Here is a 23,213-nt window from a genome sequence, read left to right as displayed (position 1 = left end):
TGCTGGCCCCGTGGCATGTAGCTTCTTAGGGACTCGCCGTCTCTCTGTCTCTCTCTACTACTCTGGTAGTACCCCTGAAGAGATCAGGGACTGTATCAGGCGCCACCGGGTACATTCTCCATGATCCCCAGTACCTGTCCCCGTTCCCTTCCTCCAGGTGTTACTAGCCCTGGTCTGGCTGTTTTCCCCCCTGCATGAGCTACCCCTGCAGAGGTCTGTCCTCTTTCACATTCCAGACGGTTCTAATTAGACTTCCTGTCTGCTCTGCAGCTCACTCCTAGCTCAGGCCCCCACCCTACCAGGAATTCAGTACGTCGTCATGGTGACCTGTCTGTTTGTGGCCACCTGCTTCCTGGTCAGTTAGGAGACAGGATCAGTCAAGAAAACCTGAGCTATGATCTGAAAATCTATTAACCCCTTCCTGGTGATGTGATGTGTGTGTGTGAACTTACCTCCTCCTGCCCGGGAAAGGGATATTATATAATACCCTGTAATGACCAAGCTAAAGTGCATTACATTTGCACACTTTTTTTGAAGAAACTTGGTATGGGAGATGTTCTGAACGTCTTGAAGAGCTAATTAGAGATCCTCTGTGGGCTTAGAGTTGCGTAAATCCCAGACAGACTTAATGATGCTGAGATCACAGCTCTTTGTTGGTCGTATCATCACTCCTTTTTTTCTTTATGCTGAGGATCTATGTCACGCACGTGGATGTGAACCCACTGTGCCACGCACCAGGTTTACCTTGGAGGGAAGGTACTTAATGCCTATCGAGTATTCACCAGTGCCTCTGATGGTGAGGTTTGGCGTGGCTGCCAGCAGACACAAGGTACCACTCCAAGCCAGTCTCCGGACTACAGCAGCTGACCCTGGGGGTCAGGGATGCAGATTTTGGGCTCAGGTTAACAGGCAAGACTGGATCAGGATAACAGGCAGCATGGATACAGGTACAGGTTCAGACTGGACATCTGGTTAAGATTGGTTAGCTAAGGCTACTTTCACACATCCGGCTTGAGCTCTGCGGCTCAATCCGGCTGTGCAAGCTATGCAACGGATGCGGTGAAAACACCGCATCCTTTGCATAAGTTTTTCCTTTGCGGCCAGTCCGGTTTTTGCCGCTTGCGGCATGCTACTGAGCATGCGCAGTGGCAAAAACCGCATGCGGCGGCCGGATGCGGTTATTGCCGCATCGCGCCGCATCCGGCCGCCATAGGCATGCATTGAAAAATGCGCCGCATCGGCCGAATGCGGCGCGATGCGGTTTTCTTTGCCGCACGAAAAAACGTGCCAGGCAACGTTCCATCCGGCCGCCGCATCGGCTAAATCTGCCGCATGCGGCAAAAAACGGACGGAACGCAAGGCCATGCGGCACAATGCGGCACTAATTAAAGTCTATGCAGGAAAATCGCAACCGGCAGCAAAAAAAAACGGTTGCGATTTTCCTGCAAAGTGCCGGATTGTGCCGCATAGCAAAAACCGGAGGTGTGAAAGCAGCCTAATTCAGACAGGACGGCTGGAACGGGATACAGGCTGGTAAGTTAAATTATATTTTGCAAAGTGTAATCAAACAAATTTTTATTGAAGTATAAAGTGCATATATTAAAATAAAGAGTGATTAACAATTATTCATTCAGTGGTAAAATACACAGATGCAAGGATACTTAAAGGGGTGGTTCACCCATTTTTTTTTTTCCCCCAATGATTCTCACTTACCATTATATGCATCTTCTGCATTGGCTTCTGTTTCCATTTCTGGCACTGAGCGGCGCTATGCTGCACGCTCAGTGCCAGTCACATGACCCCCTGGAGCTGTGGCCGCCAGTATCCTCTGACGTCCCGGCATTTCCAGGCTCTCAAACTGGACGGGTACGTCACAGGATGCCGGCGCCACTCACAGTGATTGACTGGGCTGTGGGCGGTGACTACCTGACGTCACAGCCCAGCATCGAGGGGAGGATCCGGAGGACGCCAGTGTGTGGAGCGGTGAAGGCAGAGCGCGCGCTACCAGCATTCAGCTGTGGGAGGTACGGGGCGCCAGTGTGGAGTACAGGGGGGGTTTCTCTAACTGAAATCCCCCCTGTCACGCAAGTATGTGATCACACTGTCCACCCGCCCGCTGTGCTCAGCTGTCAGGAGAGCGGGCGGTGTCGGCAGTGTGATCATATACTCTCACCAGCAGCACAGGTGACCGGATGCGGACTGAGTGTGTATGTCATACTCACCTGTCTGCAGGGTCCATGCTTGCTTCCAGCCCCTGTCCCGGTCCCGCCGCTTCGGCTGTGTGCAGTCTCCCCGGGGCACGCACGAAGCTTGCAGGACCTGGCGGTGGATCACCTGATGCAGTCACCTGACGCATCAGCTGATCGTAGTCTCGCCGGCTTTTTCGCGCCCGGCCGGCTATCAGCTGATCCTGCCGTCAGGGGACTTCATCAGCTGATTACCGGCCGCTCCTGCAGCGATGGGACAGGATCAGACTCCTGTCCAATCGATCACTCCAGGAGCTGCCGGTAATCACCACAGCACATAAGTGAGTATGTATTTTTTTTTTTTTTTTTTGGCACTGATGCTTCAGCTGATTGTATAATCGGCTTTTATACAATCAGCTGATGCGTGATGTGATTCAGGCACTTGATCCTGACACATCATCTGATCGCTTTGCCTTCCAGCAAACCGATCAGATGATATTGGATCCGGATTGGACGGCGCTGGACCCTAACCCAGGATTACTGCGGAGGGGGGTTTATTTCAATAAAGATGGAGTCACTAATTGTGTTGTGTTTTATTTCTAATAAAAATATTTTTCTGTGTGTTGTGTTTTTTTTTTTTATCTTTACTAGAAATTCATGGTGGCCATGTCTAATATTGGCATGACACCATGAATTTCGGGCTTAGGGCTAGCTGATAATATACAGCTAGCCGTAACTCCATTATTACCCGGCTAGCCACCCGGCATCAGGGCAGCTGGAAGAGTTGGATACAGCGCCAGAAGATGGCGCTTCTATGAAAGCGCCATTTTCTGGGGTGGCTGCGGACTGCAAGTCGCAGTGGGGGTGCCCAGAAAGCTTGGGCACCCTTCACTGTGGATTCCAATCCCCAGCTGCCTAGTTGTACCCGGCTGGACACCAAAATTAGGCGAAGCTCACGTCATTTTTTTTTTAAATTATTTCATGAAATTCATGAAATAATTAAAAAAAAAATGGGCTTCTCTATATTTTTGGTTCCCAGCCGGGTAGAAATAGGCAGCTGGGGGTTGGGGGCAGCCCGTACCTGCCTGCTGTACCCGGCTAGCATACAAAATATGGCGAAGCCCATGTCATTTTTTTTTTCTCTTTTTTGGCAAAAAAACTGCATACAGTCCGGGATGGAGTATGCTGAGTCTTGTAGTTCTGCAGCTGCTGTCTGCTCTCCTGCATACACTAGTGAATGGAGGATGCTGAGCCTTGTAGTCCTGAACCTGCTGTCTGCTCCCCTGCATACACTAGTGAATGGAGGATGCTGAGCCTTGTAGTCCTGCAGCTGCTATCTGCTCTCCTGCATACACTAGTGAATGGAGGATGCTGAGCCTTGTAGTTCTGCAGCTGCTGTCTGCTCTCCTGCATACACTAGTGAATGGAGGATGCTGAGCCTTGTAGTTCTGCAGCTGCTGTCTGCTCTACTGCATACACTAGTGAATGGAGGATGCTGAGCCTTGTAGTTCTGCAGCTGCTGTCTGCTCTCATGCATACACTAGTGAATGGAGGATTCTGAGCCTTGTAGTTCTGCAGCTGCTGTCTGCTCTCCTGCATACACTAGTGAATGGAGGATGCTGAGCCTTGTAGTTCTGCAGCTGCTGTCTGCTCTACTGCATACACTAGTGAATGGAGGATGCTGAGCCTTGTAGTTCTGCAGCTGCTGTCTGCTCTCATGCATACACTAGTGAATGGAGGATTCTGAGCCTTGTAGTTCTGCAGCTGCTGTCTGCTCTCCTGCATACACTAGTGAATGGAGGATGCTGAGCCTTGTAGTTCTGCAGCTGCTGTCTGCTCTCCTGCATACAATGAACATTTTGACTAAGGAAATGACATCAGACCTTTTTTTTTTCATCAACAATCTTTAATGGCATTGTGTACTGATTAAAAACGCAGTGAGCAAAAACGCAGCAAAAAACGCACCAAATCGCAGCAAAAACGTGACATGCAGCACCGCAGGTGACAGAGCAGAGCAAGTTGGTGACATGCTGTGCCCTGACACATAGTGTGCTGCATGTCACTGTATCCACTCTGGGACTTGTTGTGCAGGTGAACGGATGCTACATGTCACTGTCTCCACTGTGGTACTTGTTCTGCAGGTGAGAGTGTATACAGTTGGTACTATGCAGCAGAAATCACAGAGTGGAGACAGATAGTGACATTTAGCATCCGGTCACCTGCACAAGTCCCAGAGTGGATACAGTTAGTGACATGTAGCATCCGGTCACCTGCACAACAAGTCCCAGAGGGGAGACAGATAGTGACATGCATTTGCCATTTTTTGCCGAATGCGGCATATTGAGCCCATGCGGCGGTCGGATGGAACGTTGCCTGGCACGTTTTTTTTGTGCGGCGAAAAAAACGCATGACGCCAGATCCGGCGCGATTTACAATGCAAGCCTATGGACGCCAGATGCGGCGTCCTGCGGCAAACACTGCATCCGGCGGCCGAATGCGTTTTTTTTTTTGCTCTGTGCATGCTCAGTATCAAGCCACATCCGTCAAATGGACAGGCCGCATGGAAAAACGTATGCAACAGATCCGTTTTTTTCGCCGCATCCGTTGCATAGGTTTTTGAGCCACACTGTAAAAACCGGATATATGAAAGCAGCCTAAGCCATCACATTCCCGCTGAAAATCCTCATCAAATACCATGTGAACAGATCATTACTAGCAATTTTTTATTTTTTTTGGTGAAGGAAGTCCAGTTCTTAAAATGTCCAGTAATGTAGAATATTTCATGTGGCCCCGGTCAACTGTATTTGATGCTGGATTATAGAAGTGGTCAGTAGAGGATTGTTCCAAAAAACATACAGATAGGGAATTTAGATTGTGAGCCCAAATGGGGACAGTGTTCCTGATGTATGTAAAGCGCTGCGGAATATGTTAGCGCTATATAAAAATAAAGATTTATTTTTTATTGTTCAGTGTTTGTATACTATTAGCGAAGGTCCCCAAAAACATTAAAGTTGTCAAAACTTGCTGGATCTGCCCACAATGTAACATGTGGGAGAAAAAAAATAGTATTCGGCATGTTGGCCTGTCTAACTGTTACTATGTATGGGGGAATCCAGAATGATTGCTTTTGGCCGAATGATCCAACGGCCACTTAAATGACCTCATGACGGATAGTAGCGATATTTATGGGTTATCTTCCAATAAGTGCAGGTGCTACAAGGTTTCTGCTTTTCATTTGTGTGGGAGAAGTTGAATGTCTGCTGGTGCGTGCCCACGATCAGTGTTTGCAGCGTTTTGGATGCGGCATTCTTCAGCTGTGTCCAAAACGCTGCATTGTACAGTACAAGCACAGTGGAGGGATTTCTAGAAATCCTGTGCCCGCTGTGCTTGTTTTTTCCGCAGCAAACCCTGATCTGCGGTGCGTCTTTCCAGACTGCAGCATGTCAGTTGTTTATCCCGCATTCGCCTGTGTCCTCCGTAGGGAGAACACAAGTGAGAGACTTCAGCGCCCTGAACCCTGATCATGGGCACATACCCTTAGGCTCGTGTACACAGAACACCCTACATACAGCCCGGTGTGCCCATCATTCCCTTTTTCTTTGTGTGCCTTTTCTATTCTGATCACCACCACCTATATATACCTCTGTAGGAGCCCTGACTTAAGGCCGCTTTACACGCAGCGACATCACTAACGAGATATCACTGGGGTCACGGAATTTGTGACGCACATCCGGCCTCGTTAGCAACGTCGTTGCGTGTGACACTTACAAGCGACCGCTAACGATCCCAAATACTCACCAAATCATTGATTGAATGTTGACACGTCGTTCATTTTCCAAATATCGTTGCTCATTTGGTTGTTCGTCGTTCCTGTCGTTCCATCGCTACGTGTGACACCCCGGGACCGACGAACAACACCGTCCCTGCGTCCTCTGGTAACGAGGTGGGCGTGACTTTCATGCGGCTGCTCTTTTCCCCTCCGCTTCTATTGGACGGCTGTCGTGTGACGCCGCACGAACCGCCCCCTTAGAAAGGACGTTGTTCGCCATCCACAGCGACGTCGTTAGGAAGGTAAGTTCGTGTGACGCGTTCCTGCGATATTGTTCGCTACAGGCAGCGATTTGACTGTGACGCACGAACGATGGGGGTGGGTGCTATCCCTAGCGACATGCGATGTCGCAGCGTGTAAAGCGGCCTTTACTATGACCATACCACCTCCCCAGAGAAGTACCAATCTTGGTGTTGGTGTAGCAATGTGCCAAATCACAAATTCCCGCAGTGCTCCGCTATATGTATCTGCTTCTGCTTCCGGACCTTGTGTTCTTTTCTCTCGCCTGCTGATATCTGAACATTTCTGTGAATGGCCACCGGATGGAAAGCTCCAGCCTTGATGATATACAATCAGGTCAGAGCATGATTGGAGCAGAGAAGGGGGTCAGCGTCTGCCTGCTGCGCTCTGGTCCAGCCTCAGAGTAGTAATTGCTTTCAGTCCTCACCACACTATATGGTCACGGTCTGGAAGTAGTAGACGTCTTAGGCTGCTTTCACACATCCGGTTTTGCAGTGCGGCTCGAAAACCTATGCAACGGATGCGGCGAAAAAAACAGATCCGTTGCATAAGTTTTTCCATGTGGCCCGTCCATTTTTTGACGGATGCGGCTTGATACTGAGCATCCGCAGTGCAAAAAACCACATCCGGCGTCCATAGGCTTGCATTGTAAATCTCGCCGGATCCAGCGTGATGCGTTTTTTTCGCCGCACAAAAAAAGTGCCAGGCAACGTTCCATCATGGGCTAAATATGCCGCATCCGGCAAAAAACGGACGCAACGCAAGGCCATGCGGCCCAATACGGCGCTAATGCAAGTCTATGCAGAAAAAAACTCAACCGGCGGCAAAAAAAAAAAAGGTTGCGTTTTTTCTGCAAAGCGCCGTATTGTGCCGCACAGCAAAAACCGGATGTGTGAAAGCAGCCTTAGCACCAGCTGACAGGCAATCCTTACAGGAAAGCCGTTCCTTTGTTTTCATCGCAATGCTTTATACATTTACAGATCCGTTTCCACATGGACCTGCACCAGGTGAGTCCCACCTTCACCTTCACCTTGATTTTTAGGTCTTTATGACTATCAGGACTCTGATGCTAATCTCTGAATTATGGCAAATGGCTAATTTTCAGTAGAAATTAGCAACCGGCCAAACGTAAAAGGGGTTGTCTACCGCTTTACAGCCTTTACTTAAAGCACCGCTCCAGTGTTTTATTTCAGCACGCGAGTGGCGCTTAAAACCCCTGTTGTGTATTTTATCGGCGATACTCCGGTCCCGCAGCGCTATCTTGTGACAATCACGTCTGGAAGTTAGAAATTACGTCACAAGCTCTCAATCTAACTCTATGAATGCCAGAACGAGGGTCTCATAGACTTGTATTGAGTTGTGACCTCCAGATTACTCCATGAAACATTAGCGAAGCTGGCAGGTCACAAACTACAGAAAACCACTGATGGAAGATGAAGACGCTGTAAGGTGAGTATAAGACCAGGAGCCGGGCACTTAAAGGGAACCTGTCACCAGATTTGGTGACTATAAGCTGCGGCCACCACCAGTGGGCTCTTATATACAGCATTCTAACATACTGTATATAAGAGCCCAGGCCACTGTGTAGAACATAAACATGACTTTATAATACTTACCTAAGGGGCGATGCAGACTGGTCAGATGACCGTCTCCATTCTCCGGGTGCAGCGCCTCCTCTTTTGGCCATCTTTGTCCTCCTTCTTCTGAAGCCTGGGTGCTTAATGCGTCCTACGTCATCCACACAGGCTAACATTGAGGTCCTCTGTAAAATCTGAGAACACCATTAACCCTGCAATGGATTCGGCAAAACAAATCTTTCCCAATTTTGGCTCCTGACATGGGAGTTGTTTTACTAGTACATAACTTCACTAGTGTATGCATGAGAGCAGACAGCAGCTGCAGAACTACAAGGCTCAGCATCCTCCATTCACTAGTGTATGCAGGAGAGCAGACAGCAGCTGCAGAACTACAAGGCTCAGCATACTCCATCCCGGACTGTATGCAGTTTTTTGCCAAAAAAGAGAAAAAAAAAATGATGTGGGCTTCGCCATATTTTGTATGCTAGCCGGGTACAGCAGGCAGGTACGGGCTGCCCCCAACCCCCAGCTGCCTATTTCTACCCGGCTGGGAACCAAAAATATAGAGAAGCCCTTTTTTTTTAATTATTTCATGAATTTCATGAAATAATTTTAAAAAAAAATGACGTGAGCTTCGCCTAATTTTGGTGTCCAGCCGGGTACAACTAGGCAGCTGGGGATTGGAATCCACAGTGAAGGGTGCCCAAGCTTTCTGGGCACCCCCACTGCGAATTGCAGTCCGCAGCCACCCCAGAAAATGGCGCTTTCATAGAAGCGCCATCTTCTGGCGCTGTATCCAACTCTTCCAGCTGCCCTGAAGCCGGGTGGCTAGCCGGGTAATAATGGAGTTAGGGCTAGCTGTATATTATTAGCTAGCCCTTAGCCCGAAATTCATGGTGTCACGCCAATATTAGACATGGCCACCATGAATTTCTAGTAATGATAAAAAAAAAAAACACAACACACAGAAAAATATTTTTATTAGAAATAAAACACAACACAATTAGTGACTCCATCTTTATTGAAATAAAGAACCCCCTCCGCAGTAATCCTGGGTTAGGGTCCCGCGCTGTCCAATCCGGATCCAATATCATCTGATCGGTTTGCTGGAAGGCAGAGCGATCAGATGATGTGTCAGGATCAAGTGCCTGAATCACATCACACATCAGCTGATTGTATAAAAGCCGATTATACAATCAGCTGAAGCATCAGTGCCAAAAAAAAAAAAAAAAAAATACATACTCACTTATGTGCTGTGGTGATTACCGGCAGCTCCTGCAGCGATCGATTGCACGGGAGTCTGATCCTGTCCCATCGCTGCAGGAGCGGCCGGTAATCAGCTGATGAAGTCCCCTGACGGCAGGATCAGCTGATAGCCGGCCGGGCGCGAAAAAGCCGGCGAGACTACGATCAGCTGATGCGTCAGGTGACTGCATCAGGTGATCCACGGCCAGGTCCTGCAAGCTTCGTGCGTGCCCCGGGGAGACTGCACACAGCCGAAGCGGCGGGACCGGGACAGGGGCTGGAAGCAAGCATGGACCCTGCAGACAGGTGAGTATGACATACACACACACATACACACTCACTCACACACTGTATATATACACACACACTGTATATACACACACACACTGTATATTCACACACACACACTGTATATACGCGCGCACACACTTTCTTCCCCTGGCTGTGTAGAGCTGCTGCTGTCTCTGTGTAATTGATCTCAGTGCACATCCACAGGGAAGAGGCAGGGAGGAGGGTTTGGGTGGGAGCAGAGTGGGTGTATTAGACACAATGGGTGTGTTAGATAAGCCAGACACCGCCCTAGAGCCACAAAGAATTCTGGGACTTGTAGGAACTGAACACAGGAAGTCAGAGGAGAGATAAGATTAACCCCATCAGAGCTGGAGCCAGCAATGACCGTGTGCTGCTAGTGCACAATGAAAGGTAATTTTGCTGAAAAAACATAATAGATGTGTTGAGGGGCACATATTAGCAAGATTTATCAGAAAAAAAAAAATCAGTTTTGGTAACTGGACAACTTCTTTAAGGTGCCTTAGGCAATGGCACAAACAGAGGTAATTAAAGCACCTCCACTCGGGTTTCAATTTGCAGTTTAGAATAGTGTGCAGTTCATATATTACAACGTCTTATAACACAGTTCTTTTAACATGAAAAGCAATGCACTGCACACCCTTCTACACTACATATGAGTTAAACATCACATATATACAGAGCGCCAGTTATTAGAGTTATGTGCAATAATAAAAGACATAAAAGCAAATGAGCAATCCACAACGTTATCATGCCACTATTATAACACTATTCCCCATGTGGGTTTGCAACGTGCTAAGTGCAAATAGATCATGCCTGCCATTGTCCGCAGCTCAAAAGTAAGGTGCACAATATACAAGTGAGCAATGACAGACCCGAAAACAACATCAGTGATTTGCTCCGCTCTAACCCATGTGGGTTGAAAGTGCCAAGTGCGATCAGGCTCCAGTTGGTTCCAGGCTGGCAGGAAGGAATCGGCCATGGGCAGGCTGGACAGGTTTGGGTTCAGGCACAAGGTCACAGGAACTTGAGAACAAACTAGCAGTTGAGAGATGTCGCAATGCACAAGTTGCTCAGGAACCTTTCAAAAGGGGAGAGTGCCTTAAATACCTAATGTCCCCAACCCTTGGCTGGGGACACATCCAGAATGCATGTGATGCGACCGCGTGGCCTTGGGTTTTACTTGTCACCGGGCCGGTGGTATCGGTGTGGGACATCACAGCGGCCTGGCCCGGTTCCAAGACCCCGTCGGTGTCAAAAAAAGATGAAGGGGTTGGTTGGGGATGATAATAGGAGTAGTCGTTATTCGTGACACCACCGCTGAGGAAAGTCTCTCTCTTCTGGGGCGGATGGTGACGCAGCTTAGGTGTTGCAGCTCTCCATAGGTAGAGCTAGGCCCCAGGGAGGAGGTTGGGAGTAGTTGTCCACACCAGTGTGAGAGCGCGGGGAGCGTGAAGGATCAGATGACACAGCGGTTGCAGTTTAAGTTGTTTACTGACTGAGTTGCTGCTATCGTTGAACTGCCAGACTCCGCTGTGATGGGCTCCAGCCAATCCCGGATAGCTCGGAGTCCAGCACTGGTGGGATGCTTCGTGAGTCCTTCCTCCCTGCACTGTGTTCTGCGAGTCCCTGTGGCTTAGAGCTATGCTGGGACCCGAGTCCTGGGGGGCGATTATGTTCCCCATCCCGTATTGCAGGCAGCGCGAGTCCGTTGATGGGGTCGCCCTATGGTTGCGTCTCCTGGCTCTATGTGCTATTTTGCCCCGGGCACTTTTGTGGGCCAGAAGACTTGAAATCCTCTGCCCTACGGATTCTGCTGGCAGGCCATGAAGTGCCCACCAGCCTAGGGCACCGCACCCTGAGATGTGCGCCGGTCCTGAGGAAGCTATGAGTTCTCCCCTCAGCGCCCGTGTTCTCCTGCATCTCACTTAGTTCCCGGCAGTTTCTCGACTACTGTGTGTGTGTGTGTGTCTCCTCTCTCCCCCGATCAGTCGCCCCACCCACCTGAGCTAGTCGGTGGGAGGCCCCACACAATATGGTGACCATCCTAAATGACCCTACCCTAACCCCGTCCCGATGAGAGGGCAACTGGCTTATGTGTGTTTTTGGATTGTGAATGACTGGGATCAGAGAGATGCAGCTGGGACCGAAACAAGAGCAGCTGGACAGTCAGGGCAGTGAGTGTTTCGACGTCCCTGGCGGGTGCAGAACAGGGACGCTGCTGGCGTTACAATATTCCTTAAAAGGAACTTAAAAGGAAGCTTGATTCATGATGCACAAACCAAAGGCAGTATGAAATGAATTATGGATACTTGATTGCAGCTAGGTATACTTTTCTCTGTATCACTTAGGAGAAAACTAAATTTGAAAATCTAGCCAGGGGCCATAGAGAGCGACGCGATGAGTCTAAGGTGGTCTCTGACTGGATTCTCCCCACTCCCATTCAGGTGATTTACAGGTCTCTCCCTATTTATAAACATGGTAGAGACCTACCAATCAACTACAGTGAAGTTGGAGAATCTGTCCATGGACCACATTGTACTGATCTCATATCTCCCAATAGTATGGTTCCCATCCTGGATTTCAAACTATGCTTTTTCTAACATATACAGGTGAAATGGAAGACAAAGACATTTATACATATGCAGCATTCCAGGGCCTCAGGGCTCACAAATCACCGGGCCAGTGGTATTTTGGGGTCGCTGTGACTGGCCTGACCCGACTCTGTGGCGCCGTCGGTGTCATTAAAGAAGGGTGCAGGGTGTCCTGGTACTGGGGGATGGGGGTTTGCTTTGCAGCACCACCCGTGGTGCACGGCCAGAGATTCAGCTGCCGCTGCGAGATATGACTCCCCTCTGGGGCTGACGTTGACGCAGCTCAGGTAGTCCAGCCCCAGCCGATCCCAGATTAATCAGGTCACCACCGGTGTTCTGGAGCGCGTGAGACCTTCCTCCTCTGTGCTGACACGTGTTTCTCCATGGCCTGAAGCAATTTGGGGACCCCGTCATCGGTGTTATGTCCCATCCCGTATGTAGGTGATGTAGGTCCGATGTGGGGTCCAGCTGTGGCCCTGACCCCGGACCTATATATGTCACTGTGCTCCGGGAAAATGGGTAGTGGGCGATGGGACTTGGAATCCCCATCTTGTCCCATGATGTTCTGGCACTTTCTCCTTTCTCGAGATAGCTCTGAAGCATCCTGGGCGGTCTCCCTGAGGGGAGCTGGGTCGCACACCCCCCAGAGATCTGTTGTTGTTTCTCTGTCCCAGACTGATCTAACTAGAAACTGTTTGTGTGTGCTCACTTCCCCAGGTGCCCCCACCCTTGGGATGACTTTTAGTGGCTGTTGCCCTGGTAACCTGGAATTCCCCAGGCTGTCTGGCTTCCTGTGTTGTATAACTAGCTGACTCATGGGCTAGGGATTGTGCAAGTTATGAGCTCAAGATGTGTCTAAGCTCTGAACACCAGTGGTTAACCTCTTCTTACCTGGATCAGTACTGCACCTTAAGACAGAGGCAGCACTCTGTGGCTACTGAGGCCTCAAGGGCACCACACATACAGTTAGGTCCAGAAATATTTGGACAGTGACACAATTTTCGCGAGTTGGGCTCTGCATGCCTCCACATTGGATTTGAAATGAAACCTCTACAACAGAATTCAAGTGCAGATTGTAACGTTTAATTTGAAGGTTTGAACAAAAATATCTGATAGAAATTGTAGGAATTGCACACATTTCTTTACAAACACTCCACATTTTAGGAGGTCAAAAGTAATTGGACAAATAAACCAAACCCAAACAAAATATTTTTATTTTCAATATTTTGTTGCGAATCCTTTGGAGGCAATCACTGCCTTAAGTCTGGAACCCATGGACATCACCAAATGCTGGGTTTCCTCCTTCTTAGTGCTTTGCCAGGTCTTTACAGCCGCAGCCTTCAGGTCTTGCTTGTTTGTGGGTCTTTCCGTCTTAAGTCTGGATTTGAGCAAGTGAAATGCATGCTCAATTGGGTTAAGATCTGCTAATTGACTTGGCCATTGCAGAATGTTCCACTTTTTTGCACTCATGAACTCCTGGGTAGCTTTGGCTGTATGCTTGGGGTCATTGTCCATCTGTACTATGAAGCGCCGTCCGATCAACTTTGCAGCATTTGGCTGAATCTGGGCTGAAAGTATATCCCGGTACACTTCAGAATTCATCCGGCTACTCTTGTCTGCTGTTATGTCATCAATAAACACAAGTGACCCAGTGCCATTGAAAGCCATGCATGCCCATGCCATCACGTTGCCTCCACCATGTTTTACAGAGGATGTGGTGTGCCTTGGATCATGTGCCGTTCCCTTTCTTCTCCAAACTTTTTTCTTTCCATCATTCTGGTACAGGTTGATCTTTGTCTCATCTGTCCATAGAATACTTTTCCAGAACTGAGCTGGCTTCATGAGGTGTTTTTCAGCAAATTTAACTCTGGCCTGTCTATTTTTGGAATTGATGAATGGTTTGCATCTAGATGTGAACCCTTTGTATTTACTTTCATGGAGTCTTCTCTTTACTGTTGACTTAGAGACAGATACACCTACTTCACTGAGAGTGTTCTTGACTTCAGTTGATGTTGTGAACGGGTTCTTCTTCACCAAAGAAAGTATGCGGCGATCATCCACCACTGTTGTCATCCGTGGACGCCCAGGCCTTTTTGAGTTCCCAAGCTCACCAGTCAATTCCTTTTTTTCTCAGAATGTACCCGACTGTTGATTTTGCTACTCCAAGCATGTCTGCTATCTCTCTGATGGATTTTTTCTTTTTTTTTCAGCCTTTCAGCCTCAGGATGTTCTGCTTCACCTCAATTGAGAGTTCTTTAGACCGCATGTTGTCTGGTCACAGCAACAGCTTCCAAATGCAAAACCACACACCTGTAATCAACCCCAGACCTTTTAACTACTTCAATGATTACAGGTTAACGAGGGAGACGCCTTCAGAGTTAATTGCAGCCCTTAGAGTCCCTTGTCCAATTACTTTTGGTCCCTTGAAAAAGAGGAGGCTATGCATTACAGAGCTATGATTCCTAAACCCTTTCTCCGATTTGGATGTGAAAACTCTCATATTGCAGCTGGGAGTGTGCACTTTCAGCCCATATTATATATATAATTGTATTTCTGAACATGTTTTTGTAAACAGCTAAAATAACAAAGCTTGTGTCACTGTCCAAATATTTCTGGACCTAACTGTACATATTTAGTGTGTACTTCAAGGGTATCAACAGTTATGAGTCAAGACGAGAATCTCACCTCAGTTGGCGCTGTGAAATAGCTCTCATTAGGTAGCACAATCTGCCTAATTGAGTCTAACCACACAGCAGAGCAATTTCATGAGGTTCTGCACAAATAGTGAGTTCTTAACTACTTCTAGAAGCCTCAATAGACTTTAAATGTCCAGGTGGCCCACAGCTACTCTTCACTGACATTCTAAAACAACTCGTTTACATGCAATCGTGCAGCTGCAGGAGCAGGAATCAGGGTATGTGCGCACGTTGCATAAATACATGCAGTTACGCTGAGCTTTGTAGCGCAGCGTAACTGCATGCGTCCTGCGTCCCCTGCACAGTCTATGGAGATTGTGCAGGGGCCGTGCGCACGTGGCGTTTAAGAGCGCAGCGCTTCGGCTACTGCCGAAGCGCTGCGTAAAAAGAAGTGACATGTCACTTCTTTCCTGCGCTTTGCTGGCAGCTCCTGCTCTGTCTATGGCAGGAGCTGCAGGCAGAGCGCATGGAATCGGCGCTCACTACGGACATTTCTGCAGCGATCTAAAGCGCACATGTGCTCTTCAGATCGCTGCAGAAATTTCTGCAGTGACTGTACGCAACGTGCGCACATAGCCTCAGGCTGTTAAACACAGCCAGGCTCCCCCATAGAGAACGTAGAGTTGGTCAAATTTCATCACTGCCTTCCTGATCACTGTAATTACAGCACTGAACAAGTGCTGTGCATACAGTATAAGAAGCATAGGTAAAAAATATTGGAACATCCATCCAGAGTGGTATGAATAAAAACACAAGTTTCATTTAGAAAACATAAAACCACACGTGGGCTATAGCATGATTAAAAATCTGATGCATTTCTGGTGTATCTCAGACACCCTTAGTCGTAGGAAATACATACAGTTTCCTATGACTAAGGGTGTCTGTGGTACGCCAGAAATGCATCAGATTTTTAATCATGCTATAGCCCACGTGTGGTTTTATGTTTTCTAAATGAAACTTGAGTTTTTATTCATACCACTCGAGATGGATGTTCCCATCTTTTTCCTTTGATTCCTTGGTCTACTGTGTCAAAACCAGAAGTGGAACTTATAGAGAAGAGCTATAATTGGAAGATTAATGAATTAGAATTTCGGTCTGGTTGAGCGCTAATGACTGGGCTGCCAGCTTTGTGGATAATTTGTTTTATTAATATTAATAAAAGGGTAAACTCCTGTTTTATACAACGCGTTTCAGCAAAGTCTCTGTTGCTTTCCTCAGGTACCTGCGTTGGACGGGATCCGTAGCATTGCGTTGTGTGACGCATGCAACGGATGCGTTGCATATAGTGGCACAAAGGATGCTACGGATTGTACAAAATAACGCAATCCGTTATAGGTTTTTTTCCTTGTCTTTACACATCTGGGCATGCGCTGGTGTGTAAAGACGGATGCGTTAACGGAATCCGTCAAATGACGCATTCTAACGGAATCCGCCACCATAGGCATCCATTATAAAAACAACGGACGCCTAACGGATTCCTGCAGGTTGCGTTTTTTTGACACTCCGCCAAGCGCAGAAGAACGCTACATGCAGCGTTCCATCTGCCCGATGCAGCGTCAAAATAACAACGCTGCGTCAAACCAGCGGATGCAACGCAGACACTTGCTTTACAGTGCTTCGTCTATACAACTCTATGGAGAATAGCGCAGTCCGTTAACGGACTGCGCTATTCTCCATAGTGACGGAATGCGCTGAACGCCTTATACTTCACTGAAAATAAGCAAAATATTGTCTAAACTTGAGGACATATAATGTTATAATGGCCTTTTAAGCATTTTTTCTTTGAACTAAACATGTTTGTAAAACAGTAAATCCACTTACCAGGACTTTGTTGCTTTGCTTGGTGATTGTCACTATACGACCTTCTCCACTTGTTTGATCAGAGTTACATTGTGATATTCTAATATCCACAATGTCCTCAAAATCACTAAATGGCTGCCACAACTGCAAAAGAAATACCTATTATGATATTTTGCATAAGTATTGTCATTGGGTAAGAAAAAATACCATATCTGAAAACTGCACAGAGGTACAGAAATAGGCTTTAATAACTAATGTAATTCAATGGTCATCATCTCATTCACACATTCATGAAAAATATGGTACCAGTGTCAGCAGCATTTTGGATCAGTGCATCATCATCGTGTGCCACCCCGGCGCAGACCGGGGTGCTCGGATCCGTGTGTGGTCGTGGCTCGATGGGTCCGGACCCGGGCTCAGCACTCACTCCGTTTCTTGAAAGGGGATTATTTACAGGGGAGACGTTTGTGACGCCACCTGGTTGTGGTAATGGGAGTATCGCCACTGCTGGAAGGAGTACCGGGGCAGATGGTGTGGAGCAGCAAAGTGTCAGTCCCTCCGCTGGTAGGGAAGGCCCCGGCCTCTGGGGTTTTTGGTGAGATGTTTGGGAGCGCAGGGTGCAGGGGAACCAGGTTACTCACTGTGGGTAATCGTGGTGCAGGATGAGGATTATAAAGCAGAGACTCACACTGAAGATAAACCAAAGACTCTGTGCATCACAGTATCTACGGGGAAGCCCGTCCAGGTGTCCGCTTCCACCGGTGTCACTGGGTAATCTGGAGCCGCCTCCGTGCACAAGTTAATTCTCTGTGTGGCCCCTTGGCATGAAGCTGTTGGGACCCCGCTCACTATATTTGTAGTGTAGCTGTGCTCTTGATGGCTGGAAAGTGGGATGTTAGTGGGCCACGTTACTGGAAAGAGACTCTCCCTCCCAGGTTATTTATCAGGACGGATGAACCTGCTCCTGACCTAGGATCCTGTACCTCGTCGTGCTTGGTACTGGTCAGTTCTCTTGGATGTCTGATGCCGACAGTCCTACTAGACTATGTCCATCCCACCCTTCCAATGTCGCTGCCACTGGTCCCCGACTTCTCTGGTCCCAGACCACCGTCTGCGATCCAACCTTGGTCTAGCTCCCCGGGAGCTACTTCTCCCAGCTCCTCACTCTTTGAGGGCTCTCACTTGACTCTCTAGACTCAACAAACTAGAACTTCCCTCTCACCAGTCTGCCTGACCCCTAGGTGAGTGGCCTTATTACGCATATCCAACCCACTGGTGTGTCTGACAGGTCATGATGTGATTTGTGCTGATGTTAGTGACACCAGCTTCTTAAGAACCTGGAACCAGGGGGGGTAGGCCCTGCACCCTTGGTAAGGGTTGCAGTATCCTGTGGCACCCTGATATACTCAGGGGCGCCACAAGTGTTTTCCACGGATGGATAAATAAATAACTAAATTACAAAGCTTCTCCCATACTTTGTTAAACATGGATAGAACATGGATGGCAAAGGATGCAATTCGTGTGTTGCATGTATTCTTTACGGAGTTATATTGGCCCTTTTCCATTGTCATTGGCCCTTGTCATCCCGTGTATTGGCCCTTGTCACACGGTCCACTAAAAAACATGGACATGTGAATAGCAGCATAGATTATAATGGTACGTGTTGTATCTGTGAAAAAAGAACGTATACACCTACGTCCAATATGATGTGTGATGTGTGAATGAGGCCTAATAAGCATAGAAGGAACAATGAAATGTGAGCAATGAGAAAATATACCATGTAGGCAGCTAAAGCAGTTGCTATGATGTGCACTAATAGGGGGACAGGTTATTCTTCTCCTCCTACCCTATGGGCAGTATAAATCGACTTAGGTTATGCTCCCATGATAAGTTTTTGGTGAGTTTTTAAAATTGAGCAAAAAATAAAATATGCAGTTCGGCAAAGTGGATGGGTTTCATACAAATCTCATAGCTAATGTATTTTCTTTTTTTTATGCCACGTAAATTGACTTACAGTACGTGTTTGAATTCCACAACAAGTCAATCTCTCTTGAAACATTGTGTTGTATGTGCATGTTTTCACCGTAGAATTGCATTTGATGCAGAAAATATGCAGGTAAAAATGACTATGGGCTTCTAAGGGTGTTTCTGCTGAAAAATGAACTAAAAACACAAATAATCCATAGATGATGTCAAAGCCAAATACCAGGAAGTATCAAAAACAAAGCAGCTCCGTTTGAAACATGCATTATATACCAAAAAGTAAAAAACTGCAGTGTCAAAACACTATAAAAAAAAATGTAGGGGCCCAGTGACAGGGGACCCCAAATGTTTGATATGTTGTGGTTGCTGTTCTGGCACAAGAGTGCAGGGGCTGTGTTCCTTGGGTGGTCTACAAGGGTCTGATGTTCCCTGCTATCCACCCCCACACAGTATTCACAGCAGATGGACCAACCACAGACTCAAGTTTCGGGGATAACAGTGACTTTAATACAGTAAGAACAAAGGAATCCAACATGGAATATATGTTTCACAGTCTCTCGTGGGTAGGCAATGGCAAATACAACTTGGAGTTGAATACTGAAGCGCAATTAGGGTTCTGGAGCTTTAAGAGTATGATCTGCTTTAGATGTAATTATGGCGCCCCTGAGTATATCAGGGTGCCACAGGGTACTGCAATTCTTACCCAGGGTTCAGGGCCTACCCCCCATGGTTCCAGGTTCCTAAGAAACCGGTGTCACTACCATCAGCACAAATCCCAATCACACCTCACATCATAAACTGTCAGACACACAAGTAGGTTGGTTAAGCTGGAATAGGGCCACACACCTAGGGGTCAGGCAGACTGGTGGGAGGGAAGTAGATGAGTTGAGTGAGAGCCCTCAAAGAGTGAGGAGATGGGGAGTAGTAGCTCCCGGGGAGCTAGACCGAGGTTGGGTCGCAGACGGTGGTCCGGGACCAGGGAAGTTGGGGACCAGTGACAGTGACATTGGAAGGGTGCGACGGACATAGTCTAGGAGGACTGTCGGCATCAGAAATCCAAAAGAACTGACCGGTATCGAGCACGATGGGGTACAGAACCCTAGGTCAGGAGCCGATTGAACGTCCTGATAATTAACCTGGGAGGGAGAGTCTCTTTATGAACTTCTCTAGGAACTCAGAGATTGAACGCGACAGCACACCGCGGGGGATATGGCTTTACAGTAAAGCGGTCCACTAAAATCCCAAGTGCCAGCCATCAGGAGCACAGCTACATTAAAAATATAGTGAGCAGGGCCCCAACCATTTCAAGCCAAGAGGCCACAACAGAGAACTAACTTGTGCATGGAGGCACCAGATTACCAAGTGACACCGGTGGGAGCGGACTTCTGGATGGGCTCCTCCGTAGTGACTGTGATGCACAGAGACTTTGGTTTATCTTCAGTGTGAGTGTCTGCTTTATAATCCTCATGCAGCACCACGATTACCCACAGTGAGCATCTTGGTTCCCCTGCACCCTGCGCTCCCAAATATCCCACCGATATCCCAGAAGCTGGGGCCTTCCCTACCTGCGGATGGACTGACACCTTGCTGCTCCACACCATCTGCCTCGGTACTCCTTGCAGCAGCAGCGGTACTCCCATTACCGCACCCCGCAGGTGGAGTCACAAACTTCTCCCCTTTAAATATCCCCTTACAAGGATCGGAGTGTCTGTCGAGCCCGGGTCTGGACCACTCGAGCCACGACCACCCCGGATCCGAGCACCCCGGGTGGCACATAATACTTGTATGCTGTTAGAAGCAGGTTCAGAGTCTTTTTGTAGCTTAGAGTAGGGTAGATGTAATAATAAGATTGTACAGAACTGTAATCTTGGGGTTAAAATACAGCTAGTCACAGCACGTGCAGAAGTACTTGTAAGCAAATGTAGAAAGTTGCCCAGCGCTTTACGGGGATCGGAAGGCTGGTGCGTGGACAATGGCATGCAAGCCACTAATGTGCAGGGAGATGGGAGACCCTCAAACTTTCCCAACCTGCGTGCAGTAAGTTCTTCTGTATACTCAGTATGCCCTACTATCTGAAAAGCATGTACTGTAAATCCGGAGAGCGATTATTCAAGATAGGAAGCCTTCAGTATATTGGCTGCAGAAGTCAGGACATGATGAAATTCTAGGCCATAGGCATGTCACAAGTCTTGTGGTGAAGAGACTTGACATGCGGTCTGCTCCTATGTGGGGTCTCAGCCAGAACTGTCCGGCAAAGTGTATAAATTCAGAGTGGCTCCGGTCGCTAATGGCAACAACCAAAGAGGAAAGCCGGAGCATATGTGTATGTCCAAAGGATGGTATTTATTAAGGATGATGTCCCCTGTCCTGAAGATGCAACAAGCCTTGGCCTCCGGCCTGCAAGTAAGTGCCCTGCACCACAAGTCCCAATAACCCTTCCCCTGCACAAGAGGGGTGGACGTGGTGCAGAGAACTGTCCAGGGCTGCACTGCAGCAAACCGGCAGTATCTGTCATGACTACCATCGCAACCCGCCGCCCATCTAACACAAGGGTGCTTAAAGTGACAGACACAATCTGGACCAGGCCACTAAACAAGCATGTAACAAAAAAACTTGCACTCTAACACGCAATTAAAGTGCCAAAATCTGCAACATCAAAAACTCAACAAATATGTTTGGTGGGAAGATAGTCTTTGTTTTTTCCCTTGTCGCCTCAATAATGAACAGTCTCAGTATGTTCTCTCTGACAATAAGGTAGGCTTAAGAGCTTTTCTTTGCTTGAAATGCATTGACGATTCATTGCTCTGTATATGCCCTAATATTTTTTATTATGGGCTTTTTAATTTTGTACCAATACATTTCTAAATTTTATATTCTGGTGCTGGATTTTTCATCTGTATTTCAGGCTTAATTAACCCCTTACTACAACATTCAATTTTCTTTATTGCCATTTCATATTCTCCTTACCTTCTTCCTATGACTATAATTTTTTTAATTTTTCTGTCGACACAGTTGTATGAAGATTTGTCTTTTGCAGAACGAGTTGTAGTTTTGCATGACATAATTTAAGGGAACTCCCAATCTAGTGTCATCCAAGCAAAGTCATCGCAATGTAAATTAAATGCATAACTTGTTTTAAAAAAAGCGATTTCCCATTTTTAAGAAATTCATTGCTAAATTTTCATGATAATGAGCCGCAAGTGCAGCAGGGCTAGCAATGTACTTACAGTTCTCTGGCCACTATCTCTCTTTTCCCACCCGTTGCCTGCCTCCGGCCAGTGACTGACAATTCACTCTGAGTGATTTGACTCCCCCACCTGAGATTGCATGCACTGAGATGGTGTATGTGCGAATAGATAGTCCAGCTCTAACAACAAAATCAGGATCTTACTGTGCATGAGCCAGCTTACGTTACAGGCATAAGATTTTAGGTTGGGGAGCAGGCCACTCAGAGAAGAGTCTCCTATCAGCCAGTGGCCAAAAGCCTATGGCAACCGGGGAGAGAGGGAGAGAGGCAAAAGTTCTGTCAGTGAGAGCCACTCTGCTAAACTTATTACCATAATAATTCAGCAAGGGGTTTCTAAAAACTTGAAAAAATTGCTATTCTACAACAAAGGTATGCATTTAAATTACATTGACCTGACTTAGATAACATTATAATGGGGTAGAAAAGCTACTGTCAGATTTCCTTCCAAAGGAGTCTTGTCATTTGTCATGGTCCCCTACCTTTAGGTGAACACGACTTACCTCACTATCTGCTTCTTTCCAAATGATGCCTCCATATCTTGAAACTCGAAGCAGCAAATCTTTATTATCTTTCTGTGTGCTTTTGACAGAAAATGTCTCTGTTCCAAAATCTTCATCCAGTTTCTCTAAGTCTACTAGATATTTCATTTTGATGAGAGGAACACAAAGTGTGCATGCACGCATCTTCTTTAGGGAATTTTGAACATTCCTCCGTAATCTCTTGCGGCAGAAGAAGTTCAAGTTCACAATGCTTTGCCGTAGACTTTGTGGGACACAGTGCTTGTAGCTATACAAACAAGGAAAATAATATTCTGAGCCCCAATGGGGACAGTGTTGCCAATGTATGTAAAGCGCTGTGGAATTAATACCGCTATATAAATGAATAAAATTATTATTATAATATACTACTAGAAAACTATGATGAGCCAGGTTTTATAAAGCAATTATAAAGTTTCTGTATCTTATTTAGAGAATGAAAGTGTAAGAGAATGCAGAAGTAAATGAAAGTAAACATCGCTATCTACTGTCCGAAAGTAATAAGAGCAGAAGATAATACCAGTAAACAGGAACTAAACAGTAACATGTGTTTCCCGGAAGGAAGAATTTATAGGAGACTCCGGGTCAGGTGACAGTTGTGTCGCAGATACCAAATATAAAAAGACCTAGCCAGGAATTGGTGCCATATTTTGTTCCAGTAAGGTCCTGCAGCAGTGAAGTGAGCTTATAGTCCCATTGCCCCAGAAGCATCTAAGAAGCGGTTAGATCCCAGAAAAGACCCAGAAGTTTTGTGACCTAAGTTGAGTGGAATATTGGTTACCTGAGCATGGTAGAAGAACCGTTATCAAAGTCAATGGAAACCCGTGACCTGAGCCAGAGAAGTACCTGCGGAAGACTAGACTACTCCGGTCAAGGTCCAAAGTCTTGACTTTATGGTCAAACCGCAGACTATGCCAGTCAAGGTTAAAAGCCCCGACTTTGTGATCAAGTCACAGACTACGCCAGACAAG

The 23,213-nt window shown here is 47.2% G+C and overlaps 1 protein-coding gene across 1 annotated transcript in view; it reads right to left on the bottom strand.

Annotated features, from left to right (window-relative positions):
* Nucleotides 1-23,213, bottom strand: part of JAK3 (Janus kinase 3) — a 482,226-nt gene that overhangs the window by 376,527 nt on the left and 82,486 nt on the right. The window contains exons 6-7 of the mRNA XM_075314904.1: nucleotides 22,207-22,492; nucleotides 16,498-16,620 (exon numbers count right to left, since the gene is read on the bottom strand). Coding sequence (XP_075171019.1) covers nucleotides 16,498-16,620; nucleotides 22,207-22,492 — 409 coding nt within the window. The remainder of the gene's footprint in view (nucleotides 1-16,497; nucleotides 16,621-22,206; nucleotides 22,493-23,213) is intronic.

The sequence above is a fragment of the Anomaloglossus baeobatrachus genome, chromosome 1 (genome assembly GCF_048569485.1).
Source record: "Anomaloglossus baeobatrachus isolate aAnoBae1 chromosome 1, aAnoBae1.hap1, whole genome shotgun sequence".
Taxonomy (NCBI): Eukaryota; Metazoa; Chordata; class Amphibia; order Anura; family Aromobatidae; genus Anomaloglossus; species Anomaloglossus baeobatrachus.
The sequence above is the reverse complement of the archived record's forward strand: the minus strand, read 5'-3'. Positions and strand labels throughout refer to the sequence as shown.